This window comes from Zalophus californianus, chromosome Y (assembly GCF_009762305.2).
Source record: "Zalophus californianus isolate mZalCal1 chromosome Y, mZalCal1.pri.v2, whole genome shotgun sequence".
Classification (NCBI taxonomy): domain Eukaryota; kingdom Metazoa; phylum Chordata; class Mammalia; order Carnivora; family Otariidae; genus Zalophus; species Zalophus californianus.
Genome location: NC_045613.1, coordinates 2,567,796 through 2,594,739, shown reverse-complemented (window position 1 = coordinate 2,594,739; position 26,944 = coordinate 2,567,796). Strand labels below are relative to the sequence as shown.

General features: G+C 43.6%; 1 protein-coding gene across 1 annotated transcript in view; it reads right to left on the bottom strand.

Moving 5' to 3' along the window:
• The window catches only part of LOC118356651 (probable ubiquitin carboxyl-terminal hydrolase FAF-X), a 113,996-nt gene that overhangs the window by 68,165 nt on the left and 18,887 nt on the right, over positions 1-26,944 (bottom strand). The window contains 6 exon segments of the mRNA XM_035725944.1: positions 15,442-15,546; positions 16,487-16,639; positions 19,424-19,565; positions 19,640-19,675; positions 19,677-19,874; positions 25,549-25,664. Coding sequence (XP_035581837.1) covers positions 15,442-15,546; positions 16,487-16,639; positions 19,424-19,565; positions 19,640-19,675; positions 19,677-19,874; positions 25,549-25,664 — 750 coding nt within the window.

Genomic DNA, 26,944 nt, shown 5'->3' with positions numbered 1-26,944 from the left:
CCCAGTTCCTCCACCTGCCCCTCCGAAGAAAGAGGAGGGGGAGGGGGAACCTGTCTTCTAGGTGTCCCAGCTCTGCTTGCCTGGCTGTGGCACTGAACCACATTGCGATGCCCCCTCCTGCTCAAACCCCACGCCCACCGGGCCTCCCGAAGCCTCCGTCTCCCAGGACTGACCTCCAAATTGGTCATGTAGCTGAGCACGTCTCTGTCCTGGTCACCCGTCACGGCTGATATCTTGGGGTGTTTCAGGATCTGACTTGGGTCAAGGAGCCTCGCCGGCACGTGCTACGGAAGGAGAGCCAGGAACCACCCAGAACTTCCCAGGTGAGAGCAAGTGAGCCGAAGTTTCAAAAGTGCAGAAACACCAGGCACTGCAACCCTCCCAACCTCGTCAGCTCCTGAACTTTCTTCCCACCTGCTCCACCCTGGGGAGTCCCTTGGCTTCCAACACCGCTGAGCCTGCCTGCCCCCGACAGGGCAAGGCCGAGGGTCTGATTGCTCTCCCTTCCCACATTTCCCTGGCCCGTGTGTGTGGCCGGCAGGGAAGTCACACCTTTGTATGGCTGGATGTGGTCAGTCCCATGCTGACAGCTGTGTTTGCTTCTGTGTTTGCCTGAAGCCCCATGACTTTGAGAGGCCTCCTGTGCCCAGAAGGGGGCCGCTTGGCTCACCTGGAGCACGGCTGCGCAGCCACGGTGCAAAGGGTGGTCCTGGCAGAGTCAGCGAGAGAGGGAGGGAAAGGGGTAGGTGGGGGCGGGAGGGAAAGCAAAAGAGAGAGAGGGACAGAGAGACCCCACACCGGGAGGAAGGGACACAGAGGGAGGGCAGAGAGGACAGGGGGAGAGGGCGGGCGAGGACACAGAGGGGGAGAGACAGGCAGGGAGGAAAGGTGCGGGTAGGCACCTGGGCCTGGGGCCCCGGCCTGGCTGTGTGGGGCCTGTGGAGACAGAGTGTGCAGCACCCCGGCAGCGCCGTGTCTGGGTTCCCGCAGTCTGTCGAAGTGAGGCGGCCCGCTGACTGGCTTGGCAACCCGAGAGCAGACGACATTGTGGGTCTGCCCTGAACTTTGGAAATTTGGAAAACCACACAGGCTCTGAAGGACAGGGAAGGGGGGCGGGCAGCCTCCCCATCTTCCCCATGTACCCAGCAATCGTTTCCTTCCAATATCTGCTCTGAGCCAAGTGGGATTAGGGCTACACTACTTGTCAAAGTGTATTGACCCGTGTTCCCTGAACCCCGCAATCCTGTTGGGAGTGTGCTGCAGCCCCAAAGCTTCCGCCTGCAACTTCTGCTCACACACGGTCTCGATAGGTCTCAGCCCCTGCTTTCTTACCCAAGCCATTCCCCGCCTTCCTCTGCTGTGTATTTAAGGGTTCGTGGGCCCACTCCCACCAGCGAAGGGGGTGAAGAGCCCTTCCCCCCAGCGCTCATGGCCGTGGCTGTGGCTCTGCTGCTGCCCTCCTCCCGGTGCTCTTCCACAGCAGCCAAGCCCCACCAGCCGGAGGAAGGATATGGCCTGGGCCCAGAAGCCAGGGTTGCACTGGATGATGGCCCTCCGACGAGCCACGTGAAAACTCCGCTTCTGATTCATCCTGCGCGTGAGCCGCAAGTACGCCCTGGTAGCTTGGGCATCCACAGAGCTGAGTGCTAACTGAACAGTAATCAGTGCGGCAAGAGGGGCCCTGGCTCTCTCGGCACCCGGCATTGACGTTTCCTGAGGCAGCTCCTGCAGCTTCTCTTCCTGCTTGGCTCGTGCCCCCTCCCCTTCTTCTACCGCCACGACCTCCACCACCGCCATGATATCCTCCACCATGACGACCAAATCCTCCCACAGGCCAGCTTCGCCTCTGCGCTGCCGGGCCTCAGCCTCCTGCACAGCCTCTGCCGCCAACCCCCTCACTTAGCGCCTGCGGCACCCCCACCTCGCCCCAGGTGCCTGACACCCCGTGGGCACCCCATCTTCGTGGCCCCCTCTGTGCATTGGGGTCGTCCAGGATTCTGGGGCAACCCTGGGGTCCCGGATGACGCCTCGCTCTCCATTTGGACGTGGAGCCAATTTTCACACTGAGCCGCAAAGCCGCAGAGGAAATGAGCTGGAGGTGTGAGGATGCGGCTCCCACAAGCGGTGTATACCACACACTCTCAAAATCACATGTGACTTGAAACCCAGAGAGACATGAAACACACACATGGGCTCATGTATATAACACACATGATACACACCCACACACCTGGGTTCGACACATGGGAAGGATGGCCGCACACATGCACACATACACAAACCCATGCAGACAGGCACCACTCTCTCTCTCTCTCACCCAACTGTGCACGCGCACACACACATACACAAACACACAATCTGCGGATCACAGGCATGCATCTTGGCTGTACACTTCCACTCCCACACACACCTGTGTATGCACACACACTCAGATCACATAACACATATGTCCTGCACATAGGCATGCGCACTTGCTCGTGCAAACACATACACCTGCGCTCGCAAACACGGGCACAACGCTCACACAAGTTCTACGGCACAGCCACACACGCCTGCCCTGGCACTAACACACACACCCCCCTCCACCCAAGAACACATGCAGACACACGCGCAAGAAATACACACGGTCTTAGGCACATATGCATACACAACTGGCCCTCACCAGGCACACACACACACACACCTACCCTCAGGATATACAGAGGGAACAGAAACAGACGATCTGCATCACACAGTAATGCAAACTGAGCCACACCAAACCACACACGCACGTGTCATGCAAACACGGACACACGCGCCCCACAAAAACTCTCTGGCTCACAGGCATGTGAGGTGAGCTTCCCAACACACACACACACTTTTGCATGGGTAATCCCACACCCACAACATACACAACCCTTCTCCAATACAGAAGAATACAAAATTGGCCATGAAAACATACACACACACACACACACAAAACACACACACATACACACACGGCACAAACTGCACAGAAACACTCAACGAACACAGTCCTCACTACACAGGCATACACCACTGGTCCCACACCGACAGACACGCATACGCACACGAGCTCATGCCAACACACATACATGCAATGCACACAGAGCCATACATGTTTTCGACACACCGGTGTGCACACATGACCACCCAAATACACACACACGTGATAATGCAATACACACACACCAAGCACGCAGTCTCCAACACAGAGGCATATAAAGGTGGCTACAGATGTGCACACACACACCCACACACAATCACAGAAAGGCCTGCAAACACACAGACACACAACAGACACATTGTGCATGCAAACACACATACACTCAACATACACACGTAGGCCCGCAGAAAGTCACACACCAAGGTGCGTCTGGAAACACACACACACACCATACACCCATGGACTAGCGCACACAGTCAGGCAGATTTCTATTCGCCTGCACACATAGGTTCACGTGCACTGGGAAACACACACACCATGTAACACACACACGGTCCCCACACACAGGCATGCACACTTGTCTAAACAAGCACAGACCACTGTGTGCAGGCAAAGACACACTCAAGAAACACACACACAACACATATGATCTCCAGTGCATAGGCATGCACACTTGACAGGAACACACACTGACATGCACAAGAAACACACACAAACACACACTCACACCACACTGGGAAGCACACACTGTCACCGGTTCACAGGCACACACACATGGCCACACACATACACACATACAGATGCAGGCAAACACGCACATACATGAAATAGAAACACACACAGTGTCTGGACACAGTTATGTGCACTTGGCCACAAACGCGCGCACACGCACACACGCCCATCCGTGTGCAAACACACACTCAGGGAACAACCGCCAACTCACCAGCACTGTGGCACACTAGCATGCACAGTTGGCTACACACACCAACACCAACGTGGGCATGCAAACACACAACATTTATACACCTAGGGTCGCGACACAGTGGCACACACACGTGGCCTTGTAAACACACATACCCGTGCACCTGCAAACACACCCTCCCGATATACACACCAAGACACATGGTCTCCGGTCCACAGGCATGCACTCTTACCACACCCACACGTGCACAAGCAAACTCACCCACACCGCACAAACATGATCCCTGGCACAGAGGCATGCTCAGGTGGCCTTCCGCACAAGCACACACACAGCTGAACGCAGAACTCCCTCACACACAGCCCACTCACAAAGCCACAGTGCCTTCCAACACTCACACCTGCATTCCCTCACATGTCTTTGAAACTGTGCCCTGTGGGCGGGTGTGGCAGCGCGGGACGGCGAAGGTCCACAGGGTCCATGAGGGATGGCCTCCTCTTTCGTACTACCGGGACTCGGGGGGTTTGCGGTGCTGCAACAGGAGGCATGCATGTGAGCACATCACAGTAGTGCGGGGCCCGCTTCCAGGATAAAGAGTACTGGGCCAAGCTTCCTAAGCGGTGTCACTGCACCGACATCGGGAGCCACAAGGCCACGAGGGCCCCGCTCGCCAGAACACTTCCCCACCTGTGTGCCCTGCCCTGAAGAATAAGGCACCCATGAACAGAAGTCTGCGTTTTCCACCCGCCTCCTAGAGCCTGCCACGAGTGTCCTCATGCCATGCCCTGCACTGCGCTGTCCCCATGCTGAATATCACCACTACACAGGCAATCCCACACGTCGGGGGTTGGAGGGGCCCACCAGATAGTCTGCTTCCTCGCCATGTCCTGGCTCCGAAGTCAAACCTACACACAGACGCAAAGCCCTTCTTCAATTGTTTATGTCTCCTTTCCCGTCCCTTCAGATACTTGCTGAATACACTCCAGAGCTTCCACTGGTGATGCTTTCCCCCATTTCTGTCCTGTGTAGGGAAAGCACCACGTAGACTCGCCCACAAATCTCTCACAGCGGTGAACGCCTCCTCGAATTCTTGTGCTTGGTCAGACTCTGATGCTCTGCGTGGTCCACATCCACACAACTGCTGTGCCCCGTGAACACACACACACACACACACACACACACACACACACACACACACACCCCACAAACACGTTAGGGATTCGTGAAATTACATAATGCCAAGGATCGTCAAGGTGGGTTAAGGGCATCCCCTGTCCTCGTGGGATACTGTTCCTCCTCACCTAGAGACTCAGGAGCCTCCAGCCCCTGGCCCAGTGCCATTCCCAAGTATGGCCATGTGGCTGTGGGAGGCCACGCGTTGGTCGGGAACACCGAGGGAAGTGGGAGATTCTTGGCACAGGATTGGGATGGGTCAAGGGAGCCCGGCTGTCTAGGGAACCAGCACTGGCTCTTCCGGTGGCAGCTCCTGCTGCTTCTCGTCCTGCTTGGCTCATGCCCCCTACTGCTGTTCCCCCGCCACAACTCCACCACTGCCATGATATTCTCCACCACGACGACCAATTCCTCACAAAGGCCGCAATCGCCTCTGCGCACCCAGGCCTGACCTGCACAGCCTGTGCCACCATTCCCCCTAACGTAGGGCCTTCGACACCCCCGCCTCGCCTCAGTCACCTGCCTCCCCGTAGGTCCCGGCATCCTCACTTCCCCCTCCGCGTACCAAGGTGGTCCAGGATTCCGGGACAGCCTGGGTTGCCCTGGACAATGCCTCGCTCTCCATTTGGACATAGAGCCGAGCCTCGGCCCCAAGCTGCGGCATCAGCAGAGGGAATGAGCTGCAGGTGTGAGCGTGCGTCGTCCGCAAGCAGCCGGCCTGTGGAGATTTGGTGCTCAGGCCTAGAGACAGGTACCTATCAGAGGCTGCACACCTGCGGGATGCTTGCAAACACTAGTTTGGTGCCAGGTGGCTTCTGGGTCGCGGGGGCGTGAGCTCCCTGGACGTGGCCTTGGCTGGATGGAACCCTATGGCCAAGCCCAGGATGTGACCGGACCCCGGGACCACCCAGTGGCAAGGCGGTGGTCGTGGCCATAGCCAGCACCACCCGTTGCCCCAGCGAGAGCCAGACAGCCATCCAGGGAGCCTGACAGTGTGGCCCCTCCGGGATGGCCTCAGCCTCCCAGCTGCACCGAACGCCCCCGCACACCAACTCCCACGCCGCAACTCCACCCCCGCCAACAGCCCGGTGTGTTCCATTCCCGCAGCCCTGTCAGGAGCGCCGTCTGCCTGGTATTTGTACTGCCAATGGGAAGCTGTCCCTTGCCCTTCCCGAATAGATTCCTGTAAGACTCAGGAACCTGTGTGTAGGAACGGGAACCCTGGTCAAGTGTGCGTGGAAATAGTCAGCCCAGGCCCTGGAGGAAGAATAGTGTGATTCCAGGAGACAGAGGCCACGAAGCCGTCTGCCTGCTGTGGGGAAATGTGCGGCTACACTTTGTCCCAGTGCATGCCCTTTGCTGGTCAGGAGCAGAGCGACGAAGAGTGTTCTGGCCATCGGTCCGCCTGTCCTTTCCTCACACTCTCCTCTCCGTCCTCCTCTCTGATTTCTCCTCCCGCTCTCTTTTTCTAACCCCTCTGGCCACACGGCCTCTGAAACCTAAAGGCTTCCAGAAAGGAAGAAGCAGATGCGTCTCTGAGCAGGTCCTTTCCCAGGATGTGAAAGGCTTCTCCCACTTTGTGACCGGCAGCCAGGCCAGTGAGCCTCGAAACGGTGCCACACTGGATGCCCACACAAAACCATGCTCACACACTCACACAGACACGCAGTGTGTTCAGCATGGAGGACAAAGAGACGCCTGCCTTTCCCGGAGCCAAGAGCGTACAGCAAAGGGGACCCAGATGCCCCTCCCTGAAGAGGAATTCTGGGTGAACCCTGTGGAGAGGGCAGCAGGTGGAGGCTGTCCGCTGGCTAGGTGACCTCTGTGCCCACTCGTGGTAGACCAGGCGGCAAGGAGCTGAGGACGGCACCCAGGCGACAGGCAGCACGAATGCCTGCACCAGCAGAGACGGAGCATCTTGTGTTGCATGCTGCTAAAGGCACGAAAGCCCCGGAAAGGGGTTCCCGGCTCGTCTGACCTGCAGAGGAGAACGCATCCACTCTCGACTCCCTCGCTCCAGGCCAGCCGGGTGAGACCATGAGCGGAACATCAAGCTGGCCATCACATCCCCAGAGCTGGCCCACATATGTGGTGAGAGAATGCCAAAGTTGCTTTCAAGTCAGCAAAGTAGGCTTGGGGCCATTGGTCTGGCGCCAATGCCAGCCAGTCTCTCCAGGCATCACCGACAAGCAGGTGAAGTCTGCATGGGTTTGTGACTGCGTGCGTGCGGTCATCTTCCCTTATGTGTGTGGAGCCCAGGGGTCTGGGTGTGTGTCGTGTGTGTGTGTATGCATGAGCTCATTTGTGTGTTGCGTGTCTCTGTGTGTTTCCAGTCACTGAGTGTTTCCGTCTCAGTCAGGGGAAGCGTGCACCTATATGCAGGCATAGTCCCCGACCGGATTTCCACGCGTTTCCCCCAGAATGGATTTCATATGCGCCCCCACAGTCTTGGACCGTGGTTTCCATTTGTTCGCCCTTCATGTGGATGCTGTCCACATCCACTCCCACTCCCGGGTGACATTCGTGCAATGACAGACCTCTGGCATTGTCCTTGCTGGGTAAGTAAGGTGAGAGGGTCCACACAACAAGAGGTGTGAGGCCCGGGAAGGAGACTGAAAACCCTAGTTATTTCCCACACCTGGGACCATCTGTGCAAGCAGCACAGAAGGGTCGTGCGCCTCACACCCGCCTGCCAACTGCCACCCGTCCCTCCTTGCCTTGGCACCTGTGCGTCTGTGCATCAAGAGGGGAGACAGACCTCTGAAGAACCATGTAATACACTCGAGACCTGTGTGTCTGGAGGGACGTGGCTGCACTCAGCCTCTTGCCCCTTTCTCCAACATCGGCAGAGCTGGAAATCCCGCAGTCCCTCTCCTTTGCTGCCCGGGGCCTACACACACCCTCCTACACACGTGTGCACATGCAAACGCTTGGACACAACACACGCACGCATACGGTCTCCACACACAGGCATGCGCCAGTGGCCACACACTCTCACAAACACACGTGACTGGAAACACACAGAGACATGAAACACACACACGTGCTCATGCATACACACACACGACACACACCCACACAGCCGGGCTCGACACAAGGGAAAGATGGCCGCACGCACGCACACAGACACAAACCCATGTAGACCGGCACTGCTCTCTCTCTCTCACCCAGGTGTGTTGCGCACAAACACACACACACACAATCTGTGGGCCACAGGCATGCATGGTGTCTGCACAGGTCCACTCCCACGCACACCTGTGCATGCCCACACACTCAGATCACATAACACACAAACACACGTGTCCTGCACACAGGCATGCACACTTTCCGTGCAAACACACACAGCTGCGCTTGCAAACACACGCACAACACTCACACAAGCTCTATGGCAGAGCCACACACACTTACCCCGGCATTAACACACACACGGCCCTCCACCCCAGAACACACGCAGACACACGCGCAACAAATACACATGTTCTTAGACACACATGCATACAAAACTGGCCCTCACCCAGACACAGGCACAGACACCTGCCCTCAGGACACCCACAGGGAACGGAAACACACGGTCTGCATCACACAGGAATGCAATCTGAGCCTCACCATGACACACGCACACACACGTGCTCACGCAAACATGCACAAACCCACCCCATACATATTCTCTGTCTCAAAGGCATGTGCGGTGAGCTTCCCAACATACACACACACTTTTAAACATGTAATCCCACACCCCCAACATACGCAATCATTCTGAGGGAAAGTAGAATACAAAATTCGCCCCGAAAACATACACAAACACACACACACACACACACACACACACACGACACATACTGCACGGAAACCCTCAAGGAACACACACAATCCTCACAAAACAGGCATACACACTTGGTCCCGCACCGACAGACATGCACACGTACAAGAGCTCATGCCATAAGCATACATGCAATGCACACAGAACCACACTTGTTTTCGACACACAGGTGTGCACACATGACCACCCAAATACACACACACGTGATAATGCAACACACACACACCAGGCACGCACAGTCTCCAAGACAGAGGCATAGAATTGTGGCTACAGATGTGCGCACACCCACACCCCCCCACATGCAAAAACCGAATGGCCTGCAAACACACAGACACACCACCGACACCCTTGCACATGCAAACACACAGACACACAACAGACACCCTTGCACATGCAAGCACACATACACTCAACACTCACACGAAAGTTCTCTGGCACACGTCCATACATACGTAGCTCTGCATTAATTCACACACCCAGGTGTGCCTTAAAACACACACACACGCCATACACCCATGGACTAGCTCACACAGCCAGGCAGATTTCTCTTTGCCTGCACACACATGTTTATTACAGAAGTGGAAGACTATTTGAACATACAAATATCAGTCAATGTAACATAGGACAAAAAACCCATAATCTCACTAGATGTAGAGAAGGCAAATGACAAAATCCAACAGCCTTTCATAACTAAAATACTCAAAAAACGAGGAACAGAAGGAATTTCTTAAATCCAATAAAGTGCAATAACAAAACCTGTCAACTTATATCATACTTAATGACGGAACACTTTAAATTTTCCACTCAACATTGAGAACACCCACTTTCACCATATCCTTCAACATTATGCTTTATGTTTTAGTTAGGGCTATTAATAAACAAAGGTGTCAAGAAAAAGTGACAACGAGATTGGGAAGAAGTAAAACTATCTCTAGTTGCAAATCATATGATCTTGTACATACAAAATCTAGGAACTCCTTAAGAAAAAAAAATATATATATGTATATATATACACACAACAAGTAACAGGTACTATAGGGTTTTAGGACATAAATAAATTTTAAAAGCTTAACTGTATTTTCATTTATTAGGTATGTTTTTCTATATGTTAGATAAGAACAATCCCAAAACAAAAACAAAGCAAACACTTTCACTCAAAGTAACATCAAAAACAGCACACTGCTTTAGTATAAGTTTAGCAAAAATGAAATGAATATGGGGGGGAGGTAATACTGCTGAAATTAAAGGGGATCTAAATAAATGGAAAGACAGCTCCAAAAAACTGAAAAATATTCCAGATTCATGGACTGGAAGACTAATATTGATAGGACAGCAATACTATACAAATGATACAATGCCCTACAATGTCTATCAAAATTTCACCTACCTTCTTTGCAGATATTGACAACCATACTCTAAAATTCATAAGGGAAGTCAAGTGACTTCCAGCAGCCAACGTCCTTTTCTTAAAGAGGCAAAAGTGAAGGACTCACACTTCCTAACTAGAAAAATTTAGACAATGTTAATACTGGCATGCACACTTGTTAATACTGGCATAATGACATACAGATTAACAGAATAGAACACAGTGAAGGGAAATAAAACCCTTATGTGATTCTGACAATTATTAAAGAACTGATTTTAGACAAAAAAAAAAGCCAGGACAGCTGAATAAAAAGAATAGTCTTCTAAACAAATGTTTCTGGGACAAGTGAATATAGTATCATGCAAAGAATGAACTGGAACTTCACCTCACACCACTGCAAAATTTACTTGAAAATGGAACGCAGCTCTAAATATGAGTGTATATACTTACACCTAAACTCCACTTTAGGTATACCCTTATACTTGGAAGAAAACATTTTAAAAAAATCTTTTGAGACTGTACACTAGAGGCAGTAATGTCTAAAATATGAAACCAAAGCCCAAGTTATCAATAAAATGAATACATAATTGGACTTCACAAAATTAAAAACTTTACCCAGAACAGGTAAGTCTTTTTTTTTTTTAAAGATTTTATTTATTTATTTGAGAGAGAGAGAATGAGAGATAGAGAGCACAAGAGGGAAGAGGGTCAGAGGGAGAAGCAGACTCCCTGCCGAGCAGGGAGCCCGATGTGGGACTCGATCCCAGGACTCCAGAATCATGACCTGAGCCGAAGGCAGTCTCTTAACCAACTGAGCCACCCAGGCGCCCCAGAACAGGTAAGTCTTTACAGACAGAAAGATCGATTTCTGGTTTCCAGGATGCAGGAAGCAAAGGGTAGACAGAGAAATGACTGCAATGACAAAGATGTTCTGCAATGTGATAGAAGCAGCAGCTGTATAACACTGGATGTACTGAATTCCAATCCACTATATATTTTTAAATGTTTAATTTTATGTGATGTCAAAGTCACCTAACCAAAAAACTTTTTAAACTCTGTTACAGAAGGAACACCATCAAGAAAGAGAAAACACAACCTATCAAGGAGAAAATATTTGCAAAACATAATTTGATAAGGGACTTATATATAGAATGTATAATTTCTATAAATAAAAAATTAAGACATAAAGAATCTGAACAGGAGTTTCTTCAAAGATGATATATAAATGGTCATTAAACACAAATATGTTCATCATCATTAGCTATTAAGAAAATGCAAATCAAAACCACAACAAAATTTTACTTCAACTCCACTAAGATGGCTAAAATCAGAAAGACAACAGTTGACAAGGATGAGAAGAAACTGCAACTCTCATACATTGATGGAAATATAAAAAGGTACAGGTACTTTGGAAAACAGCTTGGCAGTTCCTCAAAATGTTATACTTTAAATTACCATGTGACCTAGCAATTCCTCTCCATATTCCATGAGTATATACCCAAGAGAACTGATGATATATGTCCAAAGAAGAACCTGTACACTAGTGTTCTCAGCTATTATTCATAATAGCCAGAAGTGGGAAATACCCAAATGATGAATAAATGTGTTGTATCTATACAACAAAACATCATTTGGTAATATAAATGAATACATGTCCAAACAAACTTACACATGAACTTTCAGAACAGCAGTATTCATACTAAACCAAAAGTGGAAACAACCCAAAGTTCATTAACTAATTGATCAATGAACAAAACTGGTATATCCACACTACTGAATCTAACTTGCCAACAAAAAAATCTAATACATGATATAGCATAAATGAACCCTGATACCATTTTGCTTAGTGAAAGAAGGAAGTCAAAACAGGCCATGTATACAGATAAATGTCCTGAGCAGAAAATCCAGAAAACAGAGCAGTAGGGGCAGAAGCTGGACGGAGGACAGAATAAGGACTGATGTTTAATTTCAGGATACTGACAACATCCTGAAATTAGGCAGTGGTAGTGATACCGTAATTTTGTAAATATACGGAAACACACTGCCTCATACTCTTTAGTGTGTACCTCTCAGTCTGTGAATATCTTTATAAAATGGCTTTGTCAAGAAGTAAACTAAAACAGACTAAACTAAATATGCAACTACTATGCAACACAGCAACTGCAATCACAGAGATACGGACTATGTTCACACACAGTAAAATGTCTGCACACCAATGTTCATAGCAGCTTTATTTGTAAAAGCTCTACATGAGAAAATCTTCATACATCCATTTATGGGTGAGTAGTGAAATAAGCCATAACCAGTTAAAAGTTGCATCATGAGTACCACTCAGGAACAAAAGAAACAATCTACAGATACATAAACAAACTGTATGAGCCTGCAGAGAATTATGCTGAGTGAAAAAATCCCCAATGGCTATATATTATATGATTCCATTTCTTTAACAATCTCAAAATGACAAATGGTAGAAACAGACACCAGGCCTGCAGTTGCCAAGAGTTATGAGGAGGGGCAAGACAGAACTGCTGTGGCCATAAAAGGACTAATGAAGAGTCCATGTGGTGATGGAAATAAAACTTAAAGTACGAGTGTCAATATCTTAATTAATACTGTACTACTTTCTGCAAGATGTTTTCACAGAAGAAAACTCTAAAGAACGTATGAAATTCTCTGTATTATTTATTAAAGTTCACGTGAACCTTCAATTTCTCAAAATAAAAAATTTATAAAATAAAAATAAAATAGTGTTCTTTAAGGCCAGTTAATACAACATAGGGGAAGTTTTATGTATTCTTTCTGCTTGCATTCAATGGTTGCCAGAACATAAGGAACTGCTAGTTGCCTAAATATCCAAAAATTGGAGAAAAGAATAAATAGCTCTTATTGGAAATATTATACAATTTAAAATGATAAATATGGAAAAATGAAATGATAAAAATGGGACTTCTAGGAAGACAACTTGAGTGCTTGCTTCTAAAGTGTTCTAGCTCCTACAAAATTCCCTCTGAAATGATGAAAGGAACACAAAAACTGTGTTTATAATCATGTATGTGATTATAATCATGTATATTGCAAGAACAAAACAGATAATGGCAACCACCACAGAATCAAAGAGGATTAAAACCCACCAACCAGTCATACAGTTAGGATATTTCATTCCTCATTCAAAGTCCTAATAAAACCATGAGAAATTATTTTTTAGCCAAATGTGCAAGGACTGAAAAATCAGATATACAAAATACTTAGGAATGCATAAAAAAAGGAACACAGGGCACCTGGGTGGCTCAATTGGTTTAGCATCTGACCCTTCATATCACCTTAGGTCATGATCCAGGGCTGTGGGACTGAACCCCATGCTGAGTGTGGAACTTGCTTAAGATTCCCTCTCCTTCCTCCTATATCTGCCCCCCTCACATTCTCTCTCAAAAAATAAAGGAAAAAAAAAGAGGAACAACAATCAAATAGGAAAAATAAACAGGTAAAAGATATGAATTACCTCTCACTGGAAATGACACAAATAGTTCAAAAACAGGTTAAAAAAAAGTTCAATTTCATTAATCACTAAGAATATGAAAAACAGTAACACAGTAAGACAGAGTTTCAAACCATGAGGACAGTGATAATTAACAACTCTGACAAAAATTGTTGTCAAGGACTGGAAATTAGTAGCCTGGTAGACAAAGACTTACAAAGGACTCAAATATTTATAGACCACCATTTGAGCAATACCATAAGCAAATATAACTAAGGACAAATATTTAGACAAAGTCAGGATCACTTAGTTACAACCTACAAAGACCTGTTAAGTGACCTACACTTTAGGCTTTAAAGTGTTTTTAGTGAGACTTTTCGGTAAGGCCTTTCAAATCACAATAAATTATACCATACAACATCTCAAAATATAATGCTTCTAACTAGACATAATAATAATAGACATTCAGTAAACACTTGATAACTCAAAAGGGCTATGCATCGGTGATGGGATTTTCACTATGATTATAGTTAAAGAATCTTGCCAATATTAGAAATAAAAAAGGAAAAATTGATACCACTCCATCTTTCTGTCACTGTGGCTATTATAGATACATCACCAATTCAGAAGTTACCTCTTAAACTAACTTTTACAGTATCCACAATATCTTCCCAATATTGATTTCCTTCCCTGCTTTGATATATTCAATGGATTAAAAAATATACAAAAAATTTCATCACATTACTAAGATTCACCCATTTGTTAAATTCCTCTAATATATTAATTTTCACTGTTGTATGTATTTTTCCTGTTACTACTTATAGACACTTGGTTCTTTCCAGTTCGAGTTTAATACAAATAAGTTGCTCCATTGTGTTTCTTGATAAAGATATTTTTAAGTAATCTCTATATCCAACATGGGGCTCAAATTTACTGAGATCAACAGTTGCCTGCTCTTTCCAACTGATCTAGCTAGGCACCCTGCTACAGATCTTTTGAACACGCATCCTGATACACAATGATGAATTTTTTTAGGGTACACGTATTCAGAAATACAACAGGTGTATCACAGAACACAAAACATGTATTTTGACAGATGCCAAACAGTTTCTCATTTCTTGTACCAAATAAAGTTACCAAGAGCTATGCAAATTACTTTCAACAAGAAATACTGTGATTCTAATGCCTATGGTTACCAGAATAATCGTTTATGAACGATGGCATATGATTTTATCTTCCTAATCTATAAATTCTCCAGCCAACATTGCCAACTGAAGAGACTGAATATAAAAAAGTGCCCAATTAGATTAATGCAGATAAGTTGCCAGAGACTCTTAAGAGTTCTTTCTGAATCTTACTTCTATTTTTCATATACGTTATCTCAGAGAACCACTGCAGTTGAGTGTATTATTATATCTCTATAATTATAAATGTCTATTTATTATAGCAAATAACATTCTCCTCCATTTCCAAATGCAGAAGTATGCAAAAATAAAATTTGCCACAGGAAGTCAAACAAACTGAAATAACCTGAGTGAAAAATACGATTATTCTGTGATGGAAATTATAACTATAATAAAAACTAATGTTAAATTCTGGCTAGAATAAAAAAGCAACAACCAATTCTTCATGAAAGATTCTTTGTGAAATTTGTTAGTAAGTATATATTGACAAAACACAAATATATCTAATTAATTCTACTTAAGATGAGATAGTACTACTTTACTATTTGAATTACTACCTTAAAGCAATCAAAAAGATGATCAAGTTGTTCAGGAGAAAAATCCCAAGCCAACTTTGCTGGCAGATCGTGTACATTCTTCACAATGGCTTCATGTTTCCCTGCCTGTTGAAAAATAATATGAAATATATCAAAGTAAACAAAAGAATCACCGTGTACTTAAGTTTAAATAAAAAATGAACTAAGTAAGTAGACTACTGTGTCCACTTCTTAATAAATAAAATATTTCCACTTGCCTCATCTGCGGTTAATGTTTTAAATGCTTTAGAGCTGCCACGTATACCATTTTATACTCAATTTCTTGGTATAAATGGTAATATACTTTCAGGATTCAAATGAAAATTTATTACAGATATTTCTAAATAAAATGAAGAGAAAATAAGGCAAAATAGTGGATCATCTCAAAACCGAATCCTTAAGTACTCAATGATGGGAAGACTGAATATTTTGTTAGTTTTTCCTTAAAAAGGGTGGGCTGGGCAGGACTCTGTAATCCCTCCAACTTATTCATGAAAAAACTAGTATTATTCTTCTAACATTTTTTCCTTCATACAGTTTGCAAGAAAAAAACCCAAATTTATTATTGTTGTAAGTCTATATGTAATACATACAACTGTTGTACAAATTGTGATTTATACCTGCAAAGGACGTCAAGATCAGGGTAACTTGTTTTTTCACTTAAAAATATCCTTTTTTTTTTTTAAAGATTTTATTTGTTTGACAGAGAGAGAGACACAGCAAGAGAGAGAAAGAAGCAGGGGGGAGTGGGAGAGGGAGAAGCAGGCTTCCCGCGGAGCAGGGAGCCCGATGTGGGGCTCGATGCCAGGACCCTGGGATCATGACCTGAGCCAAAGGCAGACGCTTAACGACTGAGCCACCCAGGCGCCCCTCGTTTAAAAATATTCTTAACAGAATTCTGTGTATATCAAAGAGTTAAACTTAAAATCAAGTAATACAGATTCATATGCCAACACCTAATAACTACAGCAAAATAATAATTTTTGGTATCTTTCTTATAAAGTAGCTGTCATCTTAAATTCCTTACCTGTGCTGCCCAGATGTTATCAAGATCCTGTAAGGTAAGAGGTTTTTCTTTAATCACAAAACGAAGAATCTTCTCTAGCTTTTCCACATACTGAGGTTGATGAAAACTACCTCACAGCACTATGGATAAGATATTGTTCTGTTGTATCCATTCCTAAATGTAATACAAAAATTTCTTTCAAGCAGAAGCTACAATCAGGGTGGGAAAAACTACAATTACAAGATAATTAAGTACTGGGAATGTAAATGCACAACATGGTAGCAATATTCAACACTGCTCTATGACATAAAGAGAACATCTATATTTTTAGGATTTTATTTATTTATTTGATAAAGATAGAGAGCACAAGTAGGCAGAGCAGCAGGCAGAGTGAGAGGGAGAGGCAGGCTCCCCGCTGAGCAGGGAGCCTGACGCAGGGCTTAATTCCAGGACCCTGGGATCAGAACCTGAGCCAAAGGCAAACGCTTAACCTACTGAGCCACCCAGGCATCCCTCTTTTTTTTTTTTTTTAAGATTTTATTTATTGAGAGCGAGAAGGAGAGAGCATGAGTGCGAGGGAGGGGCAGAGGTAGAGGAAGAAGGAGACTCCTTGCCCAGCAGGGAGCCTGATCCCAATTCTAGGAATCTGGGATCAGAACCTGAGCTGAAGGCAGGGGCTTCATTGAATGAGCCACCCAGGCACCCCCAGACATTATATTCTAAGAGTTCACAAAAACAGGATAAAAATACTTTTTCTTTTTAAAAAAATCTATAGAAGATGATAGATGCTAACTAAATTTACTGTGGTAATTATTTGACAACACAGGTTCAAACTGTGTTGAGTCCATGTATGCACAGTTATTTCCCCTTCCTCATGATTTACTTAATAACATTTTTCTTGATTACTTTATTGTAACAATATATATTACATAATACACATATAAAATATGTGCTAATTGACTTTTGTCATAAATAAGGGTTTTAGTAGTTAAAGTTTTGGTGTCTCAAGTTGTATGAGGATTTTCAGTTATGCAGGGTGTCAATGCCCATAATCCTTGCACTGTTTAAAGATCAACTGTAGCGGTGCTCAGGGTGGCTCAGTCAGTTAAGTGTCTGCCTTCGGCTCAGGTCATGGTCTCCAGGTCCTGGGATGGAGCTTGACTCACACTCCTGGCTCAGCAGGGACTCTGCTTCTCTCTCTCCCTCTGCCTTTGCCTCTTCGCCCCTGCTCATGCTCTCTCTCTGTCTCAAATAAATGTTAAAAAAAAAGGTCAACTATACATGTTAATTAAGTCATTACACTGTGCGCTTAAATTTATATAGTTACATATATCAATTACATCTCAAAAACTGAAAAGAAATAAAAGTAAAAAATTAAAATATAGTTCAGATTTTGGAATAACATTGGATTCAATCATGTTTACATTTACAAATTATAACACACTATTGTAATATGTTTACATATTGTTTTAGTGCAAAATATTCAGTATTTCACAAAATCTAATTTTGCACACAAAATGCTCCCAGAGGTTACTAAACTGAAAAATTATATCCCATATAATGTGCTTATTATGATTTTAATAAAAAATATTAAAATAAAAAGTTGTACCGAATTTAATTTTTCACAAACAGAAATGGTCCCATAAAAATGTACCTCAGCACATTCCTCATACTATCTGTGAGAATAATCAGTGTTATATTTCCCCATCTGTCTTCATTCTTTGGGGGGAAAAATCAAGAGAAATGCCACAGCAATGACATTGCTTCCAAAAGTTTCTCAACATTCATTTTCTGTACCTTTCAAGGACTGGTAATAATTCACAGACAGGTGGACATTTTAAGTAGTTAAATGCTTGATGTTTCACAAAGTAGGTAAACTGCATACTTGAAACCTGACACCTAACACAGAGTCAGAACCTAGGGTCTAGGTTACATACCATTTCTCAATAATCAAGAGTCCTCAAATACCTTTTACATTTTGATCATTTTCACTATTTTAAAAAAACGTATTATTTTAAACCAGGCTCCATGCCCATTGTGAGGCTTGAACTCGCAACCCTGAGATTGAGAGTCACACACTCTACTGACTGAGCCAGCTAGGTGCCCCAATCATTTTCACTATTAAACTAAGAACTCATTTAAGGTAGAGATCATTCTTCACACATATATACCCACTACTAGCATACGATATACACACAAAATATATTACCAAGCAAATACCTTACAAGGCTACTGGACAGTATTCATTTCAACACTTAAACATATAAATATCTATTTAAACTGTTCCCTTTCGATGCCAAAATGATAGATATAAGTGATTTAAAAATTAAGTTTCAGGGATGCCTGGGTGGCTCCTTGAGTTAAGCATCTGCCTTCAGCTCAGGTCGTGATCCCATAGTCCTGGTATCAAGTCCTGCATCAGGTTCCTTGCTCAGCAGGGAAACTGCTTCTCCCTCTGCCTGGCACTCCCCCTGCTTGTGCTCTCTCTCTGCAAAGTAAATAAAATCTTAAAACAATTAAGTTTTAAAAATCACGACAGAACATTAAATCAGAGATTTTATTCCTTTCATTATAAGCCTCACTTTTAGAACTCGAAACCGAATTGAGTTTGCATAATGCCAGTTCATTCACTAGATACCAGATCTACCCATCTACCTACTGCATTTCAGCCAACCCACCAAACTATAATTGCATCATTAATACCGGTATTCACCAATGGTAAGCTTACCAAAGACACAATAGGTTTAAGGTTAATAGAAAGCGATAGTTTACTTATTAACAAATCATTTCTTATTACCCATTATAAAAAAGTTTTAGGATTTAATCATGAATCAATGTCTCAATTTCAGAGTTACTTTCCGTCACTGTTTACATTTACACATTAGCACTAATTGGTGCTAATCTTATTCATAACTGGTACAGAATTTTATTCACCAAAGAAAAATCAAAGGGACTTACTGCCATTCGATCCGCTGTCAGCCACTCTTCCTCCTCAGGATTACCATGCCGATGAGTATAACATGATACACTAGATATCACTTTGTTAATTTCATTCTGTGCATTCATCTTTCCGTTAAAAGAAGAAATCTGCAACAATCTACAAGAGAAATTTTGATTAAGTATCATTTTAAACAGTCAAGCAAATAATTATTTAGAGGGGGAAGTATCTTACTGAGTATCATTTTCAACCTAAAATTTTCTAAATTTTTTAGTTTCTTCTTGTCCTGGAATCCTGGAAGCCAAATTCTGCAGAGATTTAATAATCATTGAAAAGGCATCATTTTTTGTTTCATTCTTTGCTTCTTCATCAGTTAAATTTTCTAAAAACTGAGGAACTATTTCTCTAACTGGAAGAAAGTATTTTCTCAATGTATGTTGACTGAGAAACTCATAGCATCGTCCAAATGGTCTGAAATAAGGAAAACACAGAATTTCTGCAAATATCTGTATTCTCCTAACACGTACTTTTAGTTTTAATACTTAGAAAAATGTCATATTTCCAATTTAAAATTAGAAAGTAGACTAGGGGGGCGGAGCAAGATGGCGGAGGAGTAGGAGACCTAGATTTTGTCTGGTCTCAGGAATTCAGCTGAATAGGGATCAAACCATTCTGAACACCTACGAACTCAACAGGAGATCAAAGAGGAGAGTAGCAACAACCATCTGAACAGAGAAGCAACCATTTTCTGGATGGTAGGACGTGTGGAGAAGTGAATCCGAGGCGATATTCGGGAGGATAGACGGCGGGGGAGGGGCCTCTGTTGGCCGCTTCTGGCAAGTGATAGAGCCGCGGAGCACAAAATCGGAACTGTTAGAAGTCAGCTCCACTGAGGGACGTCGCTGCAGTGGCTAAGCAGGGGGTGGAATCCTCCCGGGACAGTGTGGTCTCAGGAACCTTGGGGTCACAGAAAGACTGGGGGAGCCTGAGTGCGCCAGAGCTCCCAGGTATCGGAGCGGGGAAGCCGGCTGCAGAGACGGAGCTGAGGTGCGGGCTCTCAGCTTGGGGTTGCCATAAACTGTAATCCGCGGCCCAGTCAGGCCACTGCTCCTCCAGCAGGGACCCAACAAGCGGCAGATCTGGGGAGACTCCCCTTCCTTCCTGGGGAGGAGCGGCGCGGGAACGCACTGCAGGAATCTGTTGGGTCTGGAGACTCCACACGGGGTCGGGTGCCAGAGATAGCAACGCTCGGTCACAGGCCGGGTGAACACGGAGAGCGGCCGGGGACCGGGGACAAGGGAGTGACTGCTTTTCTCTGTGGGCGCACTGAGGAGCGGGGCCCCGAGTTCTCAGCTCCTCCGGGTGGAGATTGGGAGGCCACCATTTTTGCCCTGGTCCTCCAAGGCTGTACCCAGAGCTTGCAGGGAACAAAATCTCCTGAGATCAAACCCGAGCAGCTTGCTTAGCCCTGACCGACAAGGGCGGGGCAATTCAGCCTCCGGCAAAGACATTTGGAAACCACAGCAACAGGCCCCTCCCCCAGAAGATCAGCCTGAACAGCCAGCAAGCCAAGACCAAGTTTACCGATCAAGGACAACAGGAGAACTCCAGCGCTAGGAATACTGCACATAGAATTCATGGCTTTTTTTTACCATGATTTATTAGTTCATCAAAGTTAATTTTTGTTAACTGTTTTTTTTTTCTTTTTCCCTTTTTCAACCAACATCTTATCAATCTCTTAAAAAAAAACATTTTTTATTTTTCATTCTTAGAGTCATATTTTATCCCTTCATAGTAGTTACCCTTATTTTTGGCATATATATATAAGTTGTACTCTCTTTAAAATTTTGAGATACAGTTTCTTCTAACAGATCAAAATATACCCTAAATCACTAGTGTATGGCTCTGTTCTAGTCTCCTGCCTGATCATATTCTCTCCCTTTTTTCTTTTTTTTAAAATCTTCTTTCTTTATTCAAACAACTTCTTATCTTATCAAATCCTTTTATAAAATCTTTTATAATTTTCATCTTTACAGTCATCTTCTATCCCTTCATTGTATCAAGCCTTATTTTGTACATATATGTCTTTCTTCCTTTAAAATTTTAGGAGGCACTTTTTTCTAACAGACCAAAATACGCCCAAAATCTAGTGTGTGGCACTGATCTATGCACTAGCCTGATCATATTTGATCACATTCTGCTTTTTTTGTATTGTTCTGTTTTTGTTTTTATCCTTTTCTTTTCTTTTTTTTTTTTCTCTTTCTTTTTTCTTTCTTTCCCTTTCTTTTCCCCTGGTTTCAGGTCTTTTCTGATTTGTATACAGTATATTTGCTGGGGATGTTGTAAACCTGTTAGCATTTTGTTCTTTCATTCATCTATTCTCCTCTGGACAAAATGACAAGACGAAAAAAATCACCTCAGCAAAAAGAACAAGAGGTAGTACCGTCAGCCATGGACCTACTCAATACAGACATTAGTACGATGTCGGACCTAAAGTTCAGAATCATGACTTTAAAGATACTAGCTGAGCTTGAAAAAAGTGTGGAAGTTATTAGAGAAACCCTTTCTGGAGAAATAAAAGAAGTAAAATCTAACCAAGTTGAAATCAAAAAGGCTATTGATGAGGTGCAATCAAAAATGGGGGCACTGACTGCTAGGATAAATGAGGCAGAAGAGAGAATCAGTGATATAGAATACCAAATGATGGAAAATAAAGAGGCTGAGAAAAAGAGGGAGAAACAACTACAGGATCACGAGGGCAGAATTCGAGAGATAAGTGATACGATAAGACGAAACAACATTAGAATAATTGGGATCCCAGAAGAAGAAGAAAGAGAGAGAGGGGCAGAAGGTATATTGGAGCAAATAATAGCAGAGAACTTCCCTAATGTGGGGAAGGAAACAGGCATCAAAATCCAGGAGGCACAGAGAACCCCTCTCAAAATCAGTAATAATAGGTCAACACCCGACATCTAATAGTAAAACTTACGAGTCTCAGAGACAAAGAGAAAATCCTGAAAGCAGCTCGGGAGAAGAGATATGTAACCTACAATGGTAAAAATATTAGATTGGCAACAGACCTATCCACAGAGACCTGGCAGGCCAGAAAGGACTGGTAAGATATCTTCAGAGCACTAAACGAGAAAAATATGCAGCCAAGAATACTATATCCAACTAGGCTATTATTGAAAATTGAAGGAGAGATAAAAAGCTTCCAGAACAAACAAAAACGAAAGGAATTTGCAAACACGAAACCAGCCCTCCAAGAAATATTGAAAGGGGTCCTCTAAGCAAGGAGAGAGCCTAAAAGCAGCAAAGATCAGAAAGGAACACAGACCACATACAGTAACAGTCACATTACAGGCAATACAATGGCACTAAATTCATACCTTTCAATAGTTACCCTGAACGTAAATGGGCTAAATGCCCCAATCAAAACACAGGCTATCAGATTGGATTAAAAAACAAGACCCATCAATATGCTGTCTGCAAGAGACTCATTTTAGACCCAAAGACACCCCCACATTGAAAGTTAGGGGGTGGAAAACCATTTATCATGCGAATGGACACCAAAAGAAAGCTGGGGTGGCAATCCTTATATCAGAAAAACAAGATTTTAAAACAAAGACTGTAATAAGAGATGAGGAAGGACACTATATCCTACTTAAAGGGTCTACCCAACAAGAAGATCTAACAATTGTAAATATCTCTGCCCCGAACATGGGAGCAGCCAATTATATAAGGCAATTAATAACAAAAGCAAAGAAACACATTGACAATGATACAATAATAGTGGGGGACTTTAACACCCCCTTGACTGAAATGGACAGATCATCTCAGCAAAAGATCAACAAGGAAATAAAGACTTTAAATGACACACTGGACCAAATGGACTTCACAGACATATTCAGAACATTCCATCCCAAAGCAACGGAATACACATTCTTCTCTAGTGCCCATGGAACATTCTCCAGAATTGATCACATCCTAGGTCACAAATCAGGCCTCAACCGGTACCAAAATTTTGGGATCATTCCCTGCATATTTTCAGACCACAGTGCTTTGAAACTAGAACTCAATCACAAGAGGAAAGTCGGAAAGAACTTAAATACATGGAGGCTAAAGAACATCTTACTAAAGAATGAATGGGTCAACCAGGAAATTAAAGAAGAATTTAAAAAAATCATGGAAACCAATGAAAATGAAAACACAACTGTCCAAAATCTTTGAGATACAGCAAAGGCAGTCATGAGAGGAAAGTATATAGCAATACAAGCCTTTCTCAAGAAACAAGAAAGGTCTCAAATACACAACCTAAACCTACACCTAAAGGAGCTGGAAAAAGAACAGCAAATAAAGCCTAAACCCAGAAGGAGAGGAGAAATAATAAAGATCAGAGCAGAAATCAATGAACTAGAAACCAAAAGAACAGTAGAACAGATCAACGAAACTAGGAGCTGGTTCTTTGAAAAAATTAACAAGATTGATAAACCCCTGGCCAGACGGATCAAAAAGAAAAGAGAAATGACCCAAATCAACAAAATCATGAATGAAAGAGGAGAGATCCCAACCAACACCAAAGAAATACAAACAATTATAAGAACATAATATGAGCAACTCTATGCCAGCAAATTAGATAACCTGGAAGAAATGGGTGCATTCCTAGAGATGTATCAACTACCAAAACTGAACCAGGAAGAAATAGAAAACCTGAACAGACCTATAACCACTAAGGAAATTGAAGCAGTCATCAAAAATCTCCCAAGAAACAAAAGTCCAGGGCCAGATGGCTTCCCAGCGGAATTCTATCAGAGATTTAAAGAAAAATTAATACCTATTCTCCTGAAACTCTTCCAAAAAATAGAAATGGAAGGAAAACTTCCAAATTCATTTTATGAGGGCACCATTACCTTGATCCTAAAACCAGAAAAGACCTCATCAAAAAGGAGAATTTTAGACCAATATCCTTGATGAACATGGATGCAAAAATTCTCACCAAAATACTAGCCAATAGGATCTAACAGTACATTAAAAGAATTATTCACCACGACCAAGTGGGATTTATCCCTGGGCTGCAAGGCTGGTTCAACATCCGCAAATCAATCAACGTGATACAATACATTAACAAAAGAAAGAACAAGAATCATATGATCCTCTCAATAGATGCAGAAAAAGCATTTGACAAAGTACAGCATTCTTTCTTGATCAAAACTCTTCAGAGTATAGGGATAGAGGGTACATACCTCAATATCATAAAAGCCATCTAAGAAAAACCTACAGCGAATATCATTCTCAATGGGGAAAAGCTGAGAACTTTTCCCCTAAGGTCAGGAACGCGGCAGGGATGTCCAGTCTCACCACTGCTATTCAACATAGTATTGGAAGTCCTAGCCACAGCAATCAGACAACAAAAATAAATCAAAGGCATCCAAATCGGCAAAGAGGAAGTCAAACTCTCACTCTTTGCAGATGATATGACACTGTATGTGGAAAACCCAAAAGACTCCACCCCAAAACTGCTAGAACTCATACAGGAAATCAGTCATGTAGCAGGCTATAAAATCAATGCACAGAAATCAGTGGCATTCCTAAACACCAACAACAAGACAGAAGGAGACAAATCAAGGAGTCGATCCCATTCACAATTGCACCCAAAACCATAAGATACCTAGGAATCAATTTAACCAAAGAGGCAAAGGATCTGTACTCAGAAAACTATAAAATACTCAGGAAAGAAATTGAAGAAGACACAAAGAAATGGAAAAACGTTCCATGCTCATGGATTGGGAGAACCAACATTGTGAAGATGTCAATGCTCCCTAGAGCAATCTACACATTCAATGCAATCCCCATCGGAGAGATGATGGACTCTGAAAAACAAACTGAGGGTTCTAGAGGAGGAGGGTAGGGGGATGGTTTAGTCTGGTGATGGGTATTAAAGAGGGCACATTCTGCATGGAGCACTGGGTGTTATGAACAAACAATGAATCATGGAACACTACACCAAAACAAATGATGTAATATATGGTGATTAACATAACAATAAAAAATTAAAAAAAAAAGAAAGTAGACTAGAAAACTAACTTTTAATGATTTTCAAGGCAATACAATAAGGACAATAAATATTAAACTTTAAAAATGTGACTTAATAAGGGCTGCAATTACTTGAACACTCAAAGGTGAGCCACTAATAAAACGATCATGCAAAATCTGGAACCCATTCAATGTGCCAAATTTTTTGATGAGATCCACTAGCCAACCCTGCAACACAGTCAAGGCCAAGAGTTAATTCTTTCCTATAATAATTTTTAAGTTATATCTGGAATATATGTTTGAATGAGTCAGAAATAAGGGGTTCAATAAAATAATTACATTATCTTTAAAAAGAATAAATAGTATTTGTATTATTTAGTCATTCATATATTTATGGAAACTTAAAATTTTCCTGTCATATTTTGTTCTCTGTATCCCTTCAGTCAGAAGCAGCACAGTCTGCAATTACAGAGTAGTGCCTAGGGGCACAGCTGTTATTTATTCATGTCCTATATATCTGAACAGGAATTAAGCAAAGGTTGTATAGCCAGCTAAAAACATTTTTATATGTAAAAAGGTAAAATAAACATAAAAGTTATGTACATATAAAAATCAATTGTAATAATACAAATGCACAAGAAAGATCATAAAGGGGCGCCTGGGTGGCTCAGTCGGTTAAGCAGCTGCCTTCGGATCGGGTCATGATCCCAGGGGCCTGGGATGGAGTCCCATACCAGTCTACCTGCTCAGCGGGGAGTCTGCTTCTCCCTCTACCCCTCCCTCCTGCTCATGCTCTCTCTCTCAAAGATACAAAATCTTAAAAAACAAGCTCATTAAATCTTCTAAAAAGCCGAGTGTTAGCAGAAAACAAACCCAAAACAGGAAAGAGGCATTTCTACTCCCAATCAGAGGCAGAGTTCTACATTTAAAAATAGACAAAAATAGTTATTCAGGGTAGTTCAGTACCTGACTCTTGATCTCAGCTCAGGTCTTGATCTTGGGGTTGTGATTTCAAGCCCCGTGTTGGGCTCCATGATGGGAGTAGAGCCTACTTAAAACAGAACAAGAAAACAAACAAAGAAATTCAAGACACATGGGAAATGCTGAATAATAGAAAACTGTTACAAGAATCCAGCTGTGTATGCTAATGCTAAATTTGATATGGGAATCTAAAATAAATTTTAAAACCTCCAGTAAATCAATTATTTAATTTCTGAATAAATTCAGCATAATAGGGTGCCTGGCTGGCTCAGTCAGTTAAGCAGCTGCCTTCGACTCAGGTCATAATCCCAGGGTCCTGGGACTGAGTCCCCCACTGGGATCCTGGGATAGAGTCCCGCATCGGACTCCCTGCTCAGCGGGGAATCTGCTTCTCCCTCTCCCTCTGCCGCTTCCCTTGCTTGTGCTCTCTCTCAAATAAATAAAATCTTTAAAGAAAATAAAAATAAATTCACTATACTATATTCTTACCTTTACATTTGGTTTAAAAGTTTAAATTGAGGAGTTGT